General features: G+C 36.0%; 1 protein-coding gene across 3 annotated transcripts in view; it reads right to left on the minus strand.

Annotated features, from left to right (window-relative positions):
* Positions 1–4269: 4269 nt before the first annotated feature.
* The window catches only part of ATAD2B (ATPase family AAA domain containing 2B), a 134673-nt gene continuing 123956 nt past the window's right edge, over positions 4270–14986 (minus strand). For all 3 annotated transcript variants that reach the window (XM_061154890.1, XM_061154889.1, XM_061154888.1), the window contains exons 25-28: positions 11407–12090; positions 8474–8601; positions 8043–8171; positions 4270–5050 (exon numbers count right to left, since the gene is read on the minus strand). In XM_061154890.1, the coding sequence (XP_061010873.1) occupies positions 5009–5050; positions 8043–8171; positions 8474–8601; positions 11407–12090 (983 nt within the window). In that variant the 3' untranslated portion in view covers positions 4270–5008. The remainder of the gene's footprint in view (positions 5051–8042; positions 8172–8473; positions 8602–11406; positions 12091–14986) is intronic.

Here is a 14986-nt window from a genome sequence, read left to right on the forward strand (position 1 = left end):
GGTCACAAAGAGTCGGACATGACTGAGCGACTGAACTGAACTGACTGAAGATTTACAATATGTCCAGCATTGTTTTAAATTCCTACAGGGAATATAAATTATGATACTTTTGTATCCCCTTTCCCACATGAATAAATTACTAAGTTTTACATAACATTAGTAATTTACTATGCTACACAATACAAAATACAGCTAAATTCTGAGGAGGAACAATACCATAATGGGTATCTATTGGTATAGAATGGGCATGAATAAAGTGATGCAATATTAATATGAAGGGTCACAAAAAACTAAGAAAAAGTTTTGGTAAAGTGAGGTTAGACTCTAGAAAAGTCAAAGAGAGGCAAAGGGCAAATATTAATAAATATTTATATTATTAATATTTGCCAATATTTATTTATATTGGCAAATATTAATAAAGTGCCAACTCTCTCTGAAGACCTTCCTCATTGTCCCATTCCTAAACAGAATTGATTCCCTTCTTAGAACTATGAACAGCACTGTGATCCTCTGTTACAGTCCTTAACCCACTCAGTCATTTCTCCTAGTATTTGTAACGACTTCCCCCAGCAGACTATAAGCTCCTGAAGGGCAGAGAATGTCACCTATATCATATGTCACATATTTCTGACCCAGTGCCTAGCACTAACAGACATGATTGTGTGGGAAAGAGAGAGAATTTGTATTCTAAAATATAGCCAAGAGACAACTTTTCAGGTGTTTGGGCGTGAGGACTAAATGAAGCAGATACTTAAAAGATTAGTCTCTCACTTTACTGTAGTTTTGAGTTCAATGGAAAACTAAAACTGGATATATAAACCCAACTTCATCCCTGGGGCCCTCAAAACTTGATTGAGACTCAAATTCAATTATAAACTCCTTATCTAAACATTCAGATAAAACTTTCAAAAGTCTGTTTCCCAGATTTATCAATATCAGTCTTCTGATACATACAACAATCAAAAGTAAAAATTAAACAATCTGCAAAACCAAGAAAAACAAATTCAAACAGTTCCTTTTTATGATCTTTAAAAATGGCGGGGGGGGAGGAATTAAAGATTTATGTAGAGGAAGATAAGTATACTAACCTTGGGAGATATATATATATATATATATACCAGACAACAGAAATACAGGCAATATAAAGCCAAGTACATTCTATTCGCTTAAAGCAATAAACCCCATAAATTCTGGTGTGAAATCTCTTTCCACATTTAAATTCTATCTATTATTCAAAATACACCGATAACTACTTGATCAGAGAGAAGAGCACTATAAAATAAGTGAACCATACTACCTGATCATCTATTGTAGCACAGTCTTCCAATGAGAAAAACAAATCGCAGAAGTAATCCATTTGATTCTAAACAACTTTTAGACAATCTTCAAGTGAAGTTAAAACTACACTTGTTCAACAGAAAAACTTTAAACTAAAAAACACCTAGGGTGACTAAATCTAAAAGAATCATAGAACAAGATTTTGGTGGTGCTTAATAAACATCAACACGCCCTAGCTGCAAAATAGATGAGTTTAGCTAGAAACAAAGCACTGCCTTTGCAGCCAAGAGTAAAGATGATTAAGCTGAAGAAAGACATGTTTTTCTTGTCATCTTTATTCAAGTATTTCACAGCAGTTATATTACAAATTACAGTAAATGTTCAAAATTCCAGAATTCAAAAATTAAATAATTTACTTCAAACTAATGTAAAATGAAGTCAAATGTAAAACATCAACTTAACACAATTCTAAATTAAACTACAAACCCAAAATAGACCATAGTTGAGGAGGTCTACTTACTCTACAAAGTAGACATACATGAATGAAACCAAAGAGGACTCCCAAAGTCTAAATAACCAAATGTACAAAATACAAAAGATGTTGGTACAAGTCCAAATTCAAGCTTACAATGTGATTACAAATAATAATTATAATAACAATGGCATTCAGCTACGGGACCTGACACTGAAGATACCTACTGAATAGCACCATAGCTGAACCAACTTAATCAAAAAATGGGAAGATATTACCACCCCACTCCCTAAAAAATAAAATCCAGTAAACCTACAAATACATTGGCATATGAGAAAAATCAAGTCATGAAAGGATGTACTGAAAGGACAACAAAACAAACAAACAAAAAAAATTAATCACAGGTGAGATTCAAGCTCAAAAACACAATTAACTCCACAGCCATCAGTTTCAACCCTAGTGCGGTTCCATCGTCTTCAAAAGCTCCTATGGTCCCCACAGCTGAGCATTAACTATTGTTGGGCTGGGCTGTGATACACATTTTAGTGATCTGGGAGCAAGGTTTTACACAGGAGCTAACGTATAATGCTCACAATAGGAAATAAGAACAGAGGTCAATTTGTACATATTTTTGCCAATGCTATACAGCAAAAATTAAGAACTTACAGAAAGGTAAACAAAATTAAGTCTGCTTGGATAATTTCACAAGCTGCTTTAAATTATAGAACCACCAGATATCTGTAAAATAAGCAAAACTGGTATAGCGTGTTTCTTTTGCAGGGGGAAAGGGGCCAGAGGAGTTGGTTCAATTTCAGCTCATTTTTCTCCCCTTGGCATTAGATTGGCTTTCTCTTTAAGACCTAAACTGTTCCGAGTGGCAGATCCTATCATACTGAGGTTGCCTCCTATTTCTCTTATCTCTATCAAGGTTAAAATTAAAAAACTTGATCTTTTGGAAGCATTTTAATGCTGAACATAAATAAATTTCCCTTGTCAAACTCACTGATGGCTAAAACCTTAACTTGTACAAATTTAGTAACTTACTAAGAACATGTGCATTTTTTTTTCCATTCACAAGTGCTGCTGTTACTTGAACAGAATGCTTCTGAATTAGAGTAACTGGAATAAATATTTAAAGAAAAATAGTGCAGCAAGAACCTGAGACTTGCAAAAAACCCTTTTACCAGAAACTTGCTACAAAAAATCTGCTACATCTTATTTCATCAAATCTTTAAATTCTGTAACAATTTCCATCAAAATACAAAATGCTAATGTATTAGACAGTAAAATAGCTTGAACTGGTATGATGGTAATAAATACTAAAGAAAGCATGAAAATCCTCCCAATAATCAAATTAGAGGTTTCAAATGACCTCCCCTTTAAAATTGGTTCATCGTTAATCGCACTTGCCCACCTTAAAAATACAGTGTGTCTACACGGGTAGCATCTTGAATTATATGACTAACTGAATATCATGAAAAGTTCATAGGTATAAAGAAAACAAGTGGCATTATTTTAAAATTAAACTAGAGTTAGAAAGCGTAAAATGTTCATGTAAATGCAAAGAAGCACTTAAGATTACTGCAGTAGCCTTGGCCAAAGCGTGCTTTCTGCACTGGCATCCAGCACCCTACAAAGCCAGAGACAAGAAGACAAGTACCTTAGCTTCAGCATGTAAACGGTGGCGAAGTGAATACAGAACTCTGTAGACACCGTTGGTAACTAAAATACAAAAAGCTGAGGTAGCTCAGTATCTCTGCAGTAGTCCAAGACCATTTGCTCTAATTAAAACCCAAACTACATGTGTTGCATATATTGGAAAGACACACCTGTGCAGCTACCGGCTATAATGAATGAAGGTATCAAGCCAACTTGTCAAAATTTTCTACTTTTTTGTTTAAAAATCATCTGATAAAAAAAGTCACTGCACTCCTTTTGCCTCTTTGCAACTGCCTAGACTGTGTCTCTGAATTTGTAGAAAGTTTTTGTAAAACTAGTAATCCATAATTAATTTTAGATAAGTACAAGTCACAGAAATCACTCAACAAGATCCAAAATGGGTTCCGATCAAAATGAATAGTTAGTTGTGAAGGTAAGCTTATGATGAGGGATTTAAATATTAATACTGTTATTCAAGGACCATACCAGAGCTCACTTGCAACTATGCATATTGAAAAAGAATTTTATGGAGCTCCTAGATAAAAATTCCTCTTTTCTTTCCATTTGGCAAGTCCTGGCTTTAAACCAAAACAGTAATAATTTGCTATACATGAAAATCATTCTTCTCTGGGAACTCAAACATAAATATCCATTAAATTACCACTGACAGAAGAAAATAGAAGGCAGTTCTATTTTCTGACCATCATTGTCATCAATACCAAAAAGAGTGTGTTTTTTATTTTTGGATGGATTGTGTATTATTTTTTGTTGTTGCTTCATCACATGTTTCTTAAACAGAAACGAACCATACAGGAAAACTTACCATTTTTAGTATATTTTGTAGCTTAACAACTTTCTTGATTGAGTTTTAAAAGCAAGATAGGCATTTTATACCAAATCACTGGCTGCCTCTTAATGATACAGAGTATCAAAACTTATTTTCAGGGTTGTGACCAAAGAAAACATTCTAATTCATTTGCTACAAACAAGCCCAACCTTGTGTTTAGCCTTATCCTTTCTCAAATGAATAAAAAGGCACATTAAAGGCAGTTCTAAAGAGCCTAATCTAATTTCATCCAGTTTTTTCAGTTTCCCACCAGAATATACCAATTTCAAAACAGGCTTTAGTCCATTACCCAGAGAAAAAAATAAAACAAATATGATAAAAGGGGTAGAAAGGAGAGGGAAAGGAACAGGTTGCCCATTTTTTAAACAATTCAACACAGTAAGAACTGCCCCATCCAGTTTCCTCAAATTTGCTGGTCTGCTCCCTAAGAGAGAAGTCTCCAAAAAAGAGTGCACAAAAAGAGGAGCAGAAGTGAGAGCAGTTTCTGTAGCACCAAAATCTCCAATCTGTGGGGTTGTATTTTTTATTTGTGGAAAATACAACATGTTTCTGAAGTTCTGTTTGGTTCTTGTAGGCTGGTTGGTTTCAGGTACCTGAGACAATAGCACCAAATTCAACAGAGAGAGAATGAGTGAGAGAGCACTTTATGCCAAGGCTCTGCACGTTAATTGGTGCAATTTGAAATTGAATGGCTCAGAAGACTGCTCTGTCAGGAGCAGATTGGAGGGGATAAACCACTCTTCTTGAAAGGTTCATAGGAATGTCTCAAACATATGAACTGTTCTTTCCATCTCCTATAAGGGGGAGGAAAAAAGTACAAGTTACCTATTAAAGGAAATACAAAAGCATTATGGAAAAATTCACTTCAAACCAACTTTCCCAAGAAAGAAATCTAGATACAAAGTTAAGCTTTACATATATTCCTGATTATAATACTATAGTTACTGTGTAAGACTATCTACTCTAGACATTTCCAAATGCCTCCTATTTTACATTTAGGCTAATGAGGATGACACTAGCAACAATGAGTTCTTATTATACCAGATATTTTATTAAGAAATTTGCATATATAAATAATTTGCTAGGTAGTAAATAGCAGAGTCAAGATTTGGATACAGAGTCAGGATTTGAATACAGGTAGCCTCACTCCAGAGCTTACATCCTTCACTACTCATTATGGAGTAGGTTGCCATTTCCTTCTCCAGGGGGCCTTTTCCACCCAAGAATTGAACCTGGGTCTCCAGCATTCCAGGCAGATTCTTTACCATCTGAGCCACCAGGGAAGTCCTCATTATATTCAACTCCCAAAGCAAAATGAATGTATTCCATATAGTAAAACTTGTAACCAAAGTAGAATGCACCTTGTTCCCAATGCTGTTCACTTCAATTAGAGTTGAAATTTAGAAGGAAAAAAAAAAAAAGCCAGGAAGAGTCAATGCCACCACCACCAGGAATGCCACTCACTGGTGATTCTGCTATAGATTTCCTTCCCTCCTAAATGAGGCCCCAAGATTATACGGTTCCAAGACCCAGACTGAAAAATGTTTCACTGCTGAAGAGTATTCAGTCCATTCATGATAATCAAATATCATCGTGTGAACAAAGAAGCTCTAGAATTTTTAAAAAGTAAGGAACTCTACCCCACACATTACATTCAGATAGGCAAATGCCAAATACATCTAAGACATCTGGTTTTCTTTTCCCTCTTTATGAAAAATAAATGTGTGTGTGCTCAGTCATGTCTGACTCTTTGTGACCCCATGGACTATAGCCCATCAGGCTCCTCTGTCCACGGGATTTCCCAGCCAAGAATACTGGAGCAGGTTGCCACTTCCTACTCCAGGGACCTTCCCGACCCAGGGATCAAACCCCCATCTCTTGTGTCTCTGCACTGGCAGGTGGATTCTTTACCACTGCGCCACCCAAAACACCTCCAAAGAAATTATATCCTACATCTCTACAGAACTAATAAGGTATACTAACAGATTATCATCTAATCAAAAGGTTATATAAATGATCAATCAAAATTACTCCTGCTAAATGTTTCACCATATGTTACTGAGTAGGAGAAAAGTCCAGTTATGAAACAGAATACTATCCCAATTTTTAAATATACATTCATACTTATATACATGTTATGTACATCTAGACATTTTTAAAGGATGGAAGATATTCTAAGAAATTAACAACGATTAGTTTCCTCCACATGGTGGTATGTGGGTGATGTTTTTATTTTTTCATTTTTGCTTTCCTATTATTTCTACATTATTATATAAGGTTGGTACAGATTCATAAAAATGTGACAGAAAAATATGATTACAAAATAAGTTTTAAGTGCACTCTTGCTTTGATTCAAGTATAATACAGGCATTGTTGTTGTTGTTTAGTTGCTGAGTCGTATCTGACTCGTTTTTGACCCCATGGATTGTATAGCCTGGTGGTAGGCTACACACCTACCTGGTGGTAGGCTACACAATCCATGGGATTTTCCAGACAAGAATACTGGCGTGGGTTGCCATTTCCTTCTCCAAGGGATCTTCCTGACCCAGGGATTGAACCTGCATCTCCTGCACTGCAGGCAGATTCTTTACCACTGAGCCACCTGGGAAGCCCAACACAGGCATACCCTGGAGACACTGCCTTCCAGACAAAAACAAAGGCAGTCATATAAATTTTTTAGTTTCCCAGTGCAAATAAAATTTGTGTTTACACTACACTGTGTAATGGCATTATATCTAAAACACAATGTACACACCTTAATTTTTTTTAATATTTTAAAATATGTGGGGAAAACAATGCTAACCACCATCTGAGCCTTCAGAAAGTCATCATCTTTTTGCAATAACATCAAAGATCACTAATCACAGATCACCATAATAATGAAAATGTTTGAAATACTACAATTATCAAAACGTAACACAGAAACACAAAGTGAGCAAATGCTGTTGGAAAATGGAAGTGATGCCACAAATCTTCAACTTGCAAAAACTACAGTATGTGCACAGCAAGATATGCCTGTATTCCTTATTACACATGCAAAACGGGCACATTCTCTACACATAAATCTTTAACATACTAAAAATGTTCCTTGAGAACAGAGACTTCTGTCTTATTCATTTTTTGCATTTACATTTGCTCAGATGGCCTCAAAAAGCAGAAGAGTGACTTAATGATGTAAATTATTTGAAAAAAGATATAAGCTCATATTTATAAGAAATTTTCTTATGGGCCAGAGTTGTCTAGAAAGGGAATGGCTCACTTCTATGGTATCCAAGCATAAGGACAACCACTCATGTGGCTGTTTCACAGGACTAGATCTGATTAAATGAGATGACTTTTAAGTTCTCTTCCAATCATTACTAGGTGGCCAATAGGTCTCATGGCCCATACCAACTCCTTTTAACCAGTAGTGGCTGCCTAGAAAGTAGTGGTAGCATGGACTGTGAGGCCATGCTCACATTCAACAGGCCCAAGTGATATGCATAATCCATGAAGTCACTGAGAAGCAAGAAAGGGGAGAACTGCGACATACTATCCTATGTATCTGCCAACCATGAATTTCTGTGCTTTGATAAACAAAGAATCCCAGATTACTTCTGTTCTGAGACAAAAGGGTACAGACAAGTTATTTTTATAACTCGTAACGATTCTTCTTAATCTTAAATCTTCAAATCACTCTTCAGTTACTTGGTGAAAAATTTAAAATAAAATAACTTTGTTTTCTCTTTATTTTGTGCCAAGTAAAAACACATATTTATTTATTCTCCAGATGAACTAAACACTTACCTCTATAAGTTGTGATTTGTCATAATCTTTACGGTGACGGTAGATGCACTGACTAAGAAGAGAATATAATCTCTCAAGTTGATCAACTGCCAGATTGTTGCTTTTATCTACCAACAAATCAAGCAATTTCTAAGAAAAATTAAAAGAATAAAATGAAGTTTGATTTCATTGTTCAGACTGAAACAGTACTACTCAAATGCAAGGCAACAGATACCACATGCTATGGTGTAAACCTGACACCTTAGTTTAGAAGATTCCAGGGCTTAGTTTATCACCAACAACATTCTCATATTTCTAAACCTCTCAAAACACAAACAACTCGTTTTCATTAGAAGCCCTAGAGTACTCATATTCCAAGGTTCAAGGAAAAAATTACTAAAACTTGCTTTATTTCCATTCATTTAAAATTTTCTGGGAAGAGCTAAGCTTACCTTCAATCTCTCATGATCAACTATAAGAGGCGGCACAGGCTCAGATGGCTCTTCTGGAACCAGTTCCAGGCTTGTTGTTTTTGCCTGTTCTAAAATTAACTTACGATATTTCTTTACTTTAGAAGCACCTACAATTGAAAAAAAAAATGCACTGCAGCAAATAAAAGTTAATAAAAATCAGGCTTAAACTATTATAAATTCTTTTACCCACCGCAAATCCTTTTTGGAATAAAGATATTATTCTTCAAGTAATAAATGATTTTTTGAGGTAAGACTAAGAAACCCAAGTTAAAGAGGACTAAACCACAACTATGAAAGCCAAGTCATACCAGAATATCATCTAACAAATGTATTCACTGAAAGGAAGATAAAAGCAATCTTCAGCTCTAAGCAGTAACTTATAAACTATCTTCACTCTCTGTATGATAATCATTTTAAAATGTGGAGCTTTCAGAACTAGAAGAAAAGGAAGCAACATAGAAAAGCAGATGCTAACACAAAGTAAGGCCAACCTGCTTCATATCTGCCTCCCAAAGCAAAACATTTTCCTCAACATTGCCTGAAATTTCTTATTTTTCTCAGTTATACTGCCTGTGTTATACAATATTTTCTCTTAAAAATATAAGCCCATTAAAAATGCAAAAGGTCTAGTGTCTTTTCCTACTGCCTTAGAGTAAATTAATATAATTTAATTACTTTCCTCCCAACATTCTCCTGAGACCAACCACACTGAAACAAATAGAAATTTGGAGGCAGCTAAGAGGATGAGATGGCTGGATGGCATCACCAACTCGATGGACATGGGTTTGAGTAAGCTCTGGGAGTTGGTGATAGACAGGGAGGCCTGGCGTGCTGCAACTCATGGGGTCGCAAAGAGTTGGACACAACTGAGCGACTGAACTGAACTGAAGTCTTATCTGACAGCACCAGGCACTCTGAGGAGTAGAAAGGGTAGGCAGACCATCAAGCCCTATGCCCTCTGAGTAGGAGTGCTCTTAAGAGACGGACAGGGGTAGGGGGCCACAAGGACAAACTTGGACCATTTCAGAGCTTTTTACAGGACCTGGCCCATGTTCTGGGAAACTAAGGAGAATCTTTCTCCTCCCTCCTGCATTAGTCCTCTTATTCCCAAGTCTTTAAACAATTCTTTCTTATCAATGCCTGCTATATAAATAATAAAAGAACCAAGATGTTGCCTTCAAAAACATATACCCTGATGTATCACAGAAATTTTATATTAAAGACAGCCTTTAGACTGAAAACCTATATTTACAGTTTAATTAACATATGCTAGAAGTTTTGTTAAGACCATACGAATCCTCATTATTACACCCATGGACGTCTAGGGGGTCCAAGAACCTGAGTTAGGAACCACTGCACTAGGTCACATTGCCCTGGACAGTTACAAATGAAAACTTCAGGTGAAACTTTTATACAGCAAATACTTTTAAAGCTGTTAGCTGAACATAATATTCATTTAAACCTTTTCTGTAAGCTTACTAAAATCTAATAGTGAAGTAGCATTGCAAAGACTCACCCACCCACCCACCTATTCTGCCTCATAACAGGAGTCTCTCCCTTTTCCCCACACTGTCCCATTAATTACTTAATTCTAGCTTCAACACACTTTTTAAGTTCTGTCTATATGATAGCCCAGATAAATACTGCTTCTAAAACTGCTTTCTACTATTATATATTAAAAATTTTCAAGAGGCAGCATTTAAATCTGTACCTTTCTCTTTATCTGTTAAAAGAATTCTAAGACTGTGAACAATACCATCCTACTCTAATTCTTCCGGATGCTCAAACAAACTGGCATTAAAAAGCTTTTCTCACAGAGCCCAAATTCCAGGCTAACACCATACACTCCACACAATTTAGAGAGCACAACACAATTTCAAGATAGTTGAGTGCAAGACTAGTTACCTGTTTAGGAAGGAAATGCACACTGTCTCTTAATACACCCCACCCCACCATGGGCTAAAGAATCATGATAAATAGCAAAGCAGGGCCAGAAACCCTCAGATTGCCCCATATCCACTGCTTCTTCAGGAATCACATATTCAAGGGAACTCAGGAGTGGACAGAGAGTTCTGACTCGGCAACACATGTAAATCCATGGCTGATTCATATCAATGTATGGCAAAAACCACTACAATATTGTAAAGTAATTAGCCTCCAACTAATATAAATAAATGAAAAAAAAAAAAAAAAAGAATCAAGTCACTTTGACAGTGAGGATTCTTCTGCTTTCGTCCACCACTGGTTTATAAAGCAAGAGTGTCTCTAGATTAACACCCCTCAGATTCAACTGACAATGACTGCCTGGCATGAATATACCTTAGGATGTGCCAGGTACCAGGAGAGGCAATTAACATATAAGACTTATTTAATCCCTGCAGTGACACCATCCTGAAGTTTAATTCAGAAGATGGAAAGACGCAGGGCCAGAGAATACAAGCAACTAGCTCAGAGTCACATGATTATAATAAACAACAGTGGAAATATAATGTGGGTTTATATGACTCTGATACACCATACTGCCATAAGCATCCAAGTCTTCTCACCTACCTCTCACCCCATCCCAATAATCCTTCTGTCAGAAATCCCGTCCTCTTAACAACTGTGGATTTACTCAACTTTTAGTCATAAATCCATTAGGAAAGGGATGATAATCAGACAGGAGCACGAAGAGGAAGCAGCCAGGAAAGCAATGCCTTCTGGACGATAAACCCTCTAAAACATACACCAAAATTTATTATGTGTATGTACACTTTTCTAGGAAAAGGGGTGAAAACTGCAAGAGATTTTGCAGTTTTCTCAAAGGGGTATAATTATTCATCAACAATTGCTACTGGGGACCAGATAAAATATGCATGTAATTAACTTTGCAGTTTAAAACCTCAGGAAAAATTTTAAAACATTAGCTCTACCTTCTTTATCCAGTTCTGCATCTTTAACCTCCACATCAGGACCAGGCTCTAACTTCTCATTAGTGCTACATTCCAGTGCCTCTAGTTTCTCAGGATCATCTCCATGATTTTCATTTGAAGTTTCTGGTTTTTCTTTTGACTGGTCCTCCAGGAGAGTCTTTTGTTCAGAACTACATTTATATCCACTGCCACAGCAAGAAACTACTTCAGCTTTGCCATTCTGACACTCCAGAACTGGTATTCCTTCAAAACTGTCTGTGGAGGCCTCACCATTTAGACAGCCTCCTTTAAGGAAAGGCTCTTTCTGAGACGTCTGTTCTGGATTTAGAGAATTGCTGCTGTTGATGAGTAGAGACTCATTTGAACTTTCCTCTTCGGTAGATGCAAAGTTCTCTTTTGTGCTTGCTCCATTGTTAAGCCTCTGCCCCTGGTCCATGTCCATAATGTCACAGGATGATTCATCATTGGTCATAGATAAGTCTCCAGTCTCTTCTCCATTTTCTTCATGGCAGTCAGTGCTTACCTCAAACTCTCCATTTTCTAGTAATTTCCTGTCCTCCATATGATTCTCATAGTCAGTAAATTTGGTGTCCTCTTCATCTTTTTTTAAATTATTGACTTTCCTTTTCTTAATAATTCCTTTACCCCACTGTGATCGCCGCCGTGATTTTCTCCGAACTCGAACTATTTTACAAAGAAGGGGAAAAGATATGTAGAACTTGGAGGTGCAATGCTTGTTTCACAAATGTTTATTAAATAAAATCCAAAAGAAAGTAAACCCACACTACCATAACACAGAGACAAAAACTACTTAGCTCTTGGCACGCATGCTGACTAATCTTCACACCTACAAAATGGATATGATGTCAGGGATGAGCTCTGACAAATGAAAACATTTTTAATTTATTTCCTGTATGAGTTGACTAAGCACTCACTCTTTACAACTGCCCTAGATCCTACTTTATTGCTTTTCCTAATTCCTAAAACCAGAGGGCCAAGCACACTACACATTTAGGGAATGGTCACATTACCAGGCTGCCTGGAAGGTTTGGGGCTACAGCCCTGGATTTCCACCAGGAAAATGAATGCATTGCCAGCAAGATCCCCCCAGAGCTCTTAAGCCATAAAAGAAATTAAGATATGATCGAATATGTGAAGAGACAAAAGTTACAGTTATCTCTACTGCCTCTCCTTTCATAAGAAATAGAAGCCCTATGAAGTTTATATAGACAATGTGGTTAGCCACCTGTTAGCCTTCTATCACAAATGTTTCTCCTAGCAGGATCAATTTCTTGCAAAGTTGTTATTGGAAAATATGCAGAAAACAAGTCCTCTGCTATCAAGGCAACAATAACAACATTAACAAACACTGAAAATAAATATTTGGTCAATTATATAAAGTGAGAGACCTACAAAACTTGCAGGGACTATACTCTTCGGTGTGAGAAACTATCAAGAGTTTTATCAGTAGATAGCTGGTACTTCCGGGTCACGATGGACACAGGAATATTTATTTCCCATATTATGTATCAAAGGTAGCTGGTTGTGCAAGTCGATCTCATTGTCCCTAAAATGAAAAGTTAACTTTTATTTTGCAATGTGGGACACTTGCACGAAGAAATTTAAATATAAAAGTTATTAAAGCAAACTAGTTAAGCTAGAGACCTATTACTTCTGATGTCTACCACTGGATTCTGAATATTAGTTGAAAGCCATCAGAGTAAAAGTAATTCATTTTTTCCAAGGCTATAAAAGTAATGTCAAATCTGGCTTAGTTTAAAAAGAGATAATATATATTTTTAATATGTCAATGTTGAAAGCTTTCTGGGCAAAGACATTTTAAAAAGAAAATGCAAATATGGGCCACTAAGTGGAGAATGTTTAATCCACAGTTTAAAATTGCTGTTGAAAGACAAACAGAAGGGAATATGGTCTTAAAACAACCCTCATTTCTTTACGTCAGCACTTAATATGAACTTGTGATCTTTATCCATTAAAAGAATTCTAAAACATTATCATGTATGTGTACACTTTTCTAGGAAAAAAATGGATAAAGATCTTTTTTTTTTAATAAAGATCTTTTAATGGATAAAGATCATAATGTATCAACAGCACACAGTGTGTTTGCATACTTTTTTCACCCTTTCATCTTTAATCCTTACTAAGTCTCTATAAAGACACCAAGGTAGGATATGACAAATTGTCATAGATGTTACTCTTCTTTCTGATCTAAGAATAAATCTACCAAAGGTTTCTAAAATCATTTCCAAAATTCAACTTATTTAGTGACTTGGCTCAAAATTTATTTTGCCCTGAAAACTGTACTATCATTATAATCATCTCTCCATTCCTTTTCCCTCCATTTCTATTTTTATAATTTACAGTTACAGGGTAATTGGAGATGAAATTTCTATATTAGTCTACTTTTAAAAGCACAAGCTAAAGTGATGAGCATTCATAAGCATTTCGTTACTTACATGAAAGATTAATCCAGTCCATATTAAAAGTGAAAGAAAAGTATTCAGCTTGCTCTTTCTTTAAAATGTAGAACTGTTAGGTTTTTCTACCTGACCAGTCACTCCTGACATTGTGTCCTGGCTTATTCTCTAACAACCAAAGTGACAAGAGGTTCCCTTTTCCTTTCCTCACTAAGTCATGTAGCACTAAAGCCAAGAGGCTTGTCCCTGCTCAATCGAGAGCCAGCTCAATTATTTGATATGTACTCGTACCCTAAGCAAAAGCTAGGAACCTTTCTGAAGCAAGGTTACTTCTAATGCTTTCACCCCAGATAAGAAAGAGAAAATGTTCTTATTTGCGGGGAGGTCAAACTGGAGATATTTTCCCCGTCTTTTTATAATCACTTCTAATGCTTAGTGAGATTTTGGTCAAATAAGAGAAATTGGTTATATATGTGCCACAAGAATCAAGATTTTTGTTTCAGTCACTGCACTATCACCTTTTTCGGGGGTACTTTGTGTGAAAAGCCCATTTAGAGGCACAGTCTTTAAAGTCAAGTTTTACAGCATCTCTGAGCTTGTTCCCAAAACCTTAGGTTCTTAGGAAAGCAACTCTTCCATAGGGAGATTTAGACATACTGATTTAAGTAACTTAATGTAAAATAGTCAAATGGTGAGTCACATATGCCATCTACTGGTCAGAGAAAACAAAACCCACATTTGTAGATTAAAAAACATTTTAACACAGAAAATTAAAACTGCTGAAGCAATATTCAATATATTTTAGTGGGTAAATATTTTTACCAGTTGTAGAGAATGTAAGTATTTCAACATTTAAATTAGAGTCTTATGTTAGATAATCCAGGTCACGATTCAAGGTACAACCAGGACAAATAGCTTAATCAGCTTCCTGGGATGAAATGCACCATTAACTCCTTCAAATTTTCTCACACATGAATGCCATTTATCACAAAAAGGACAAGATAAAAAAAAAAAAAAAAAAACCTGAGTCTGGTTCATTCATTCAACTTCAATGCCACTGGTGGAAGAACTTATTATGGCCATCTTTACTGATGGCTGGAGCAGAATTACCACCTTTATATCAGAAGAACAGCATACACAAC

The sequence above is a fragment of the Dama dama genome, chromosome 11 (assembly GCF_033118175.1).
Source record: "Dama dama isolate Ldn47 chromosome 11, ASM3311817v1, whole genome shotgun sequence".
Taxonomy (NCBI): domain Eukaryota; kingdom Metazoa; phylum Chordata; class Mammalia; order Artiodactyla; family Cervidae; genus Dama; species Dama dama.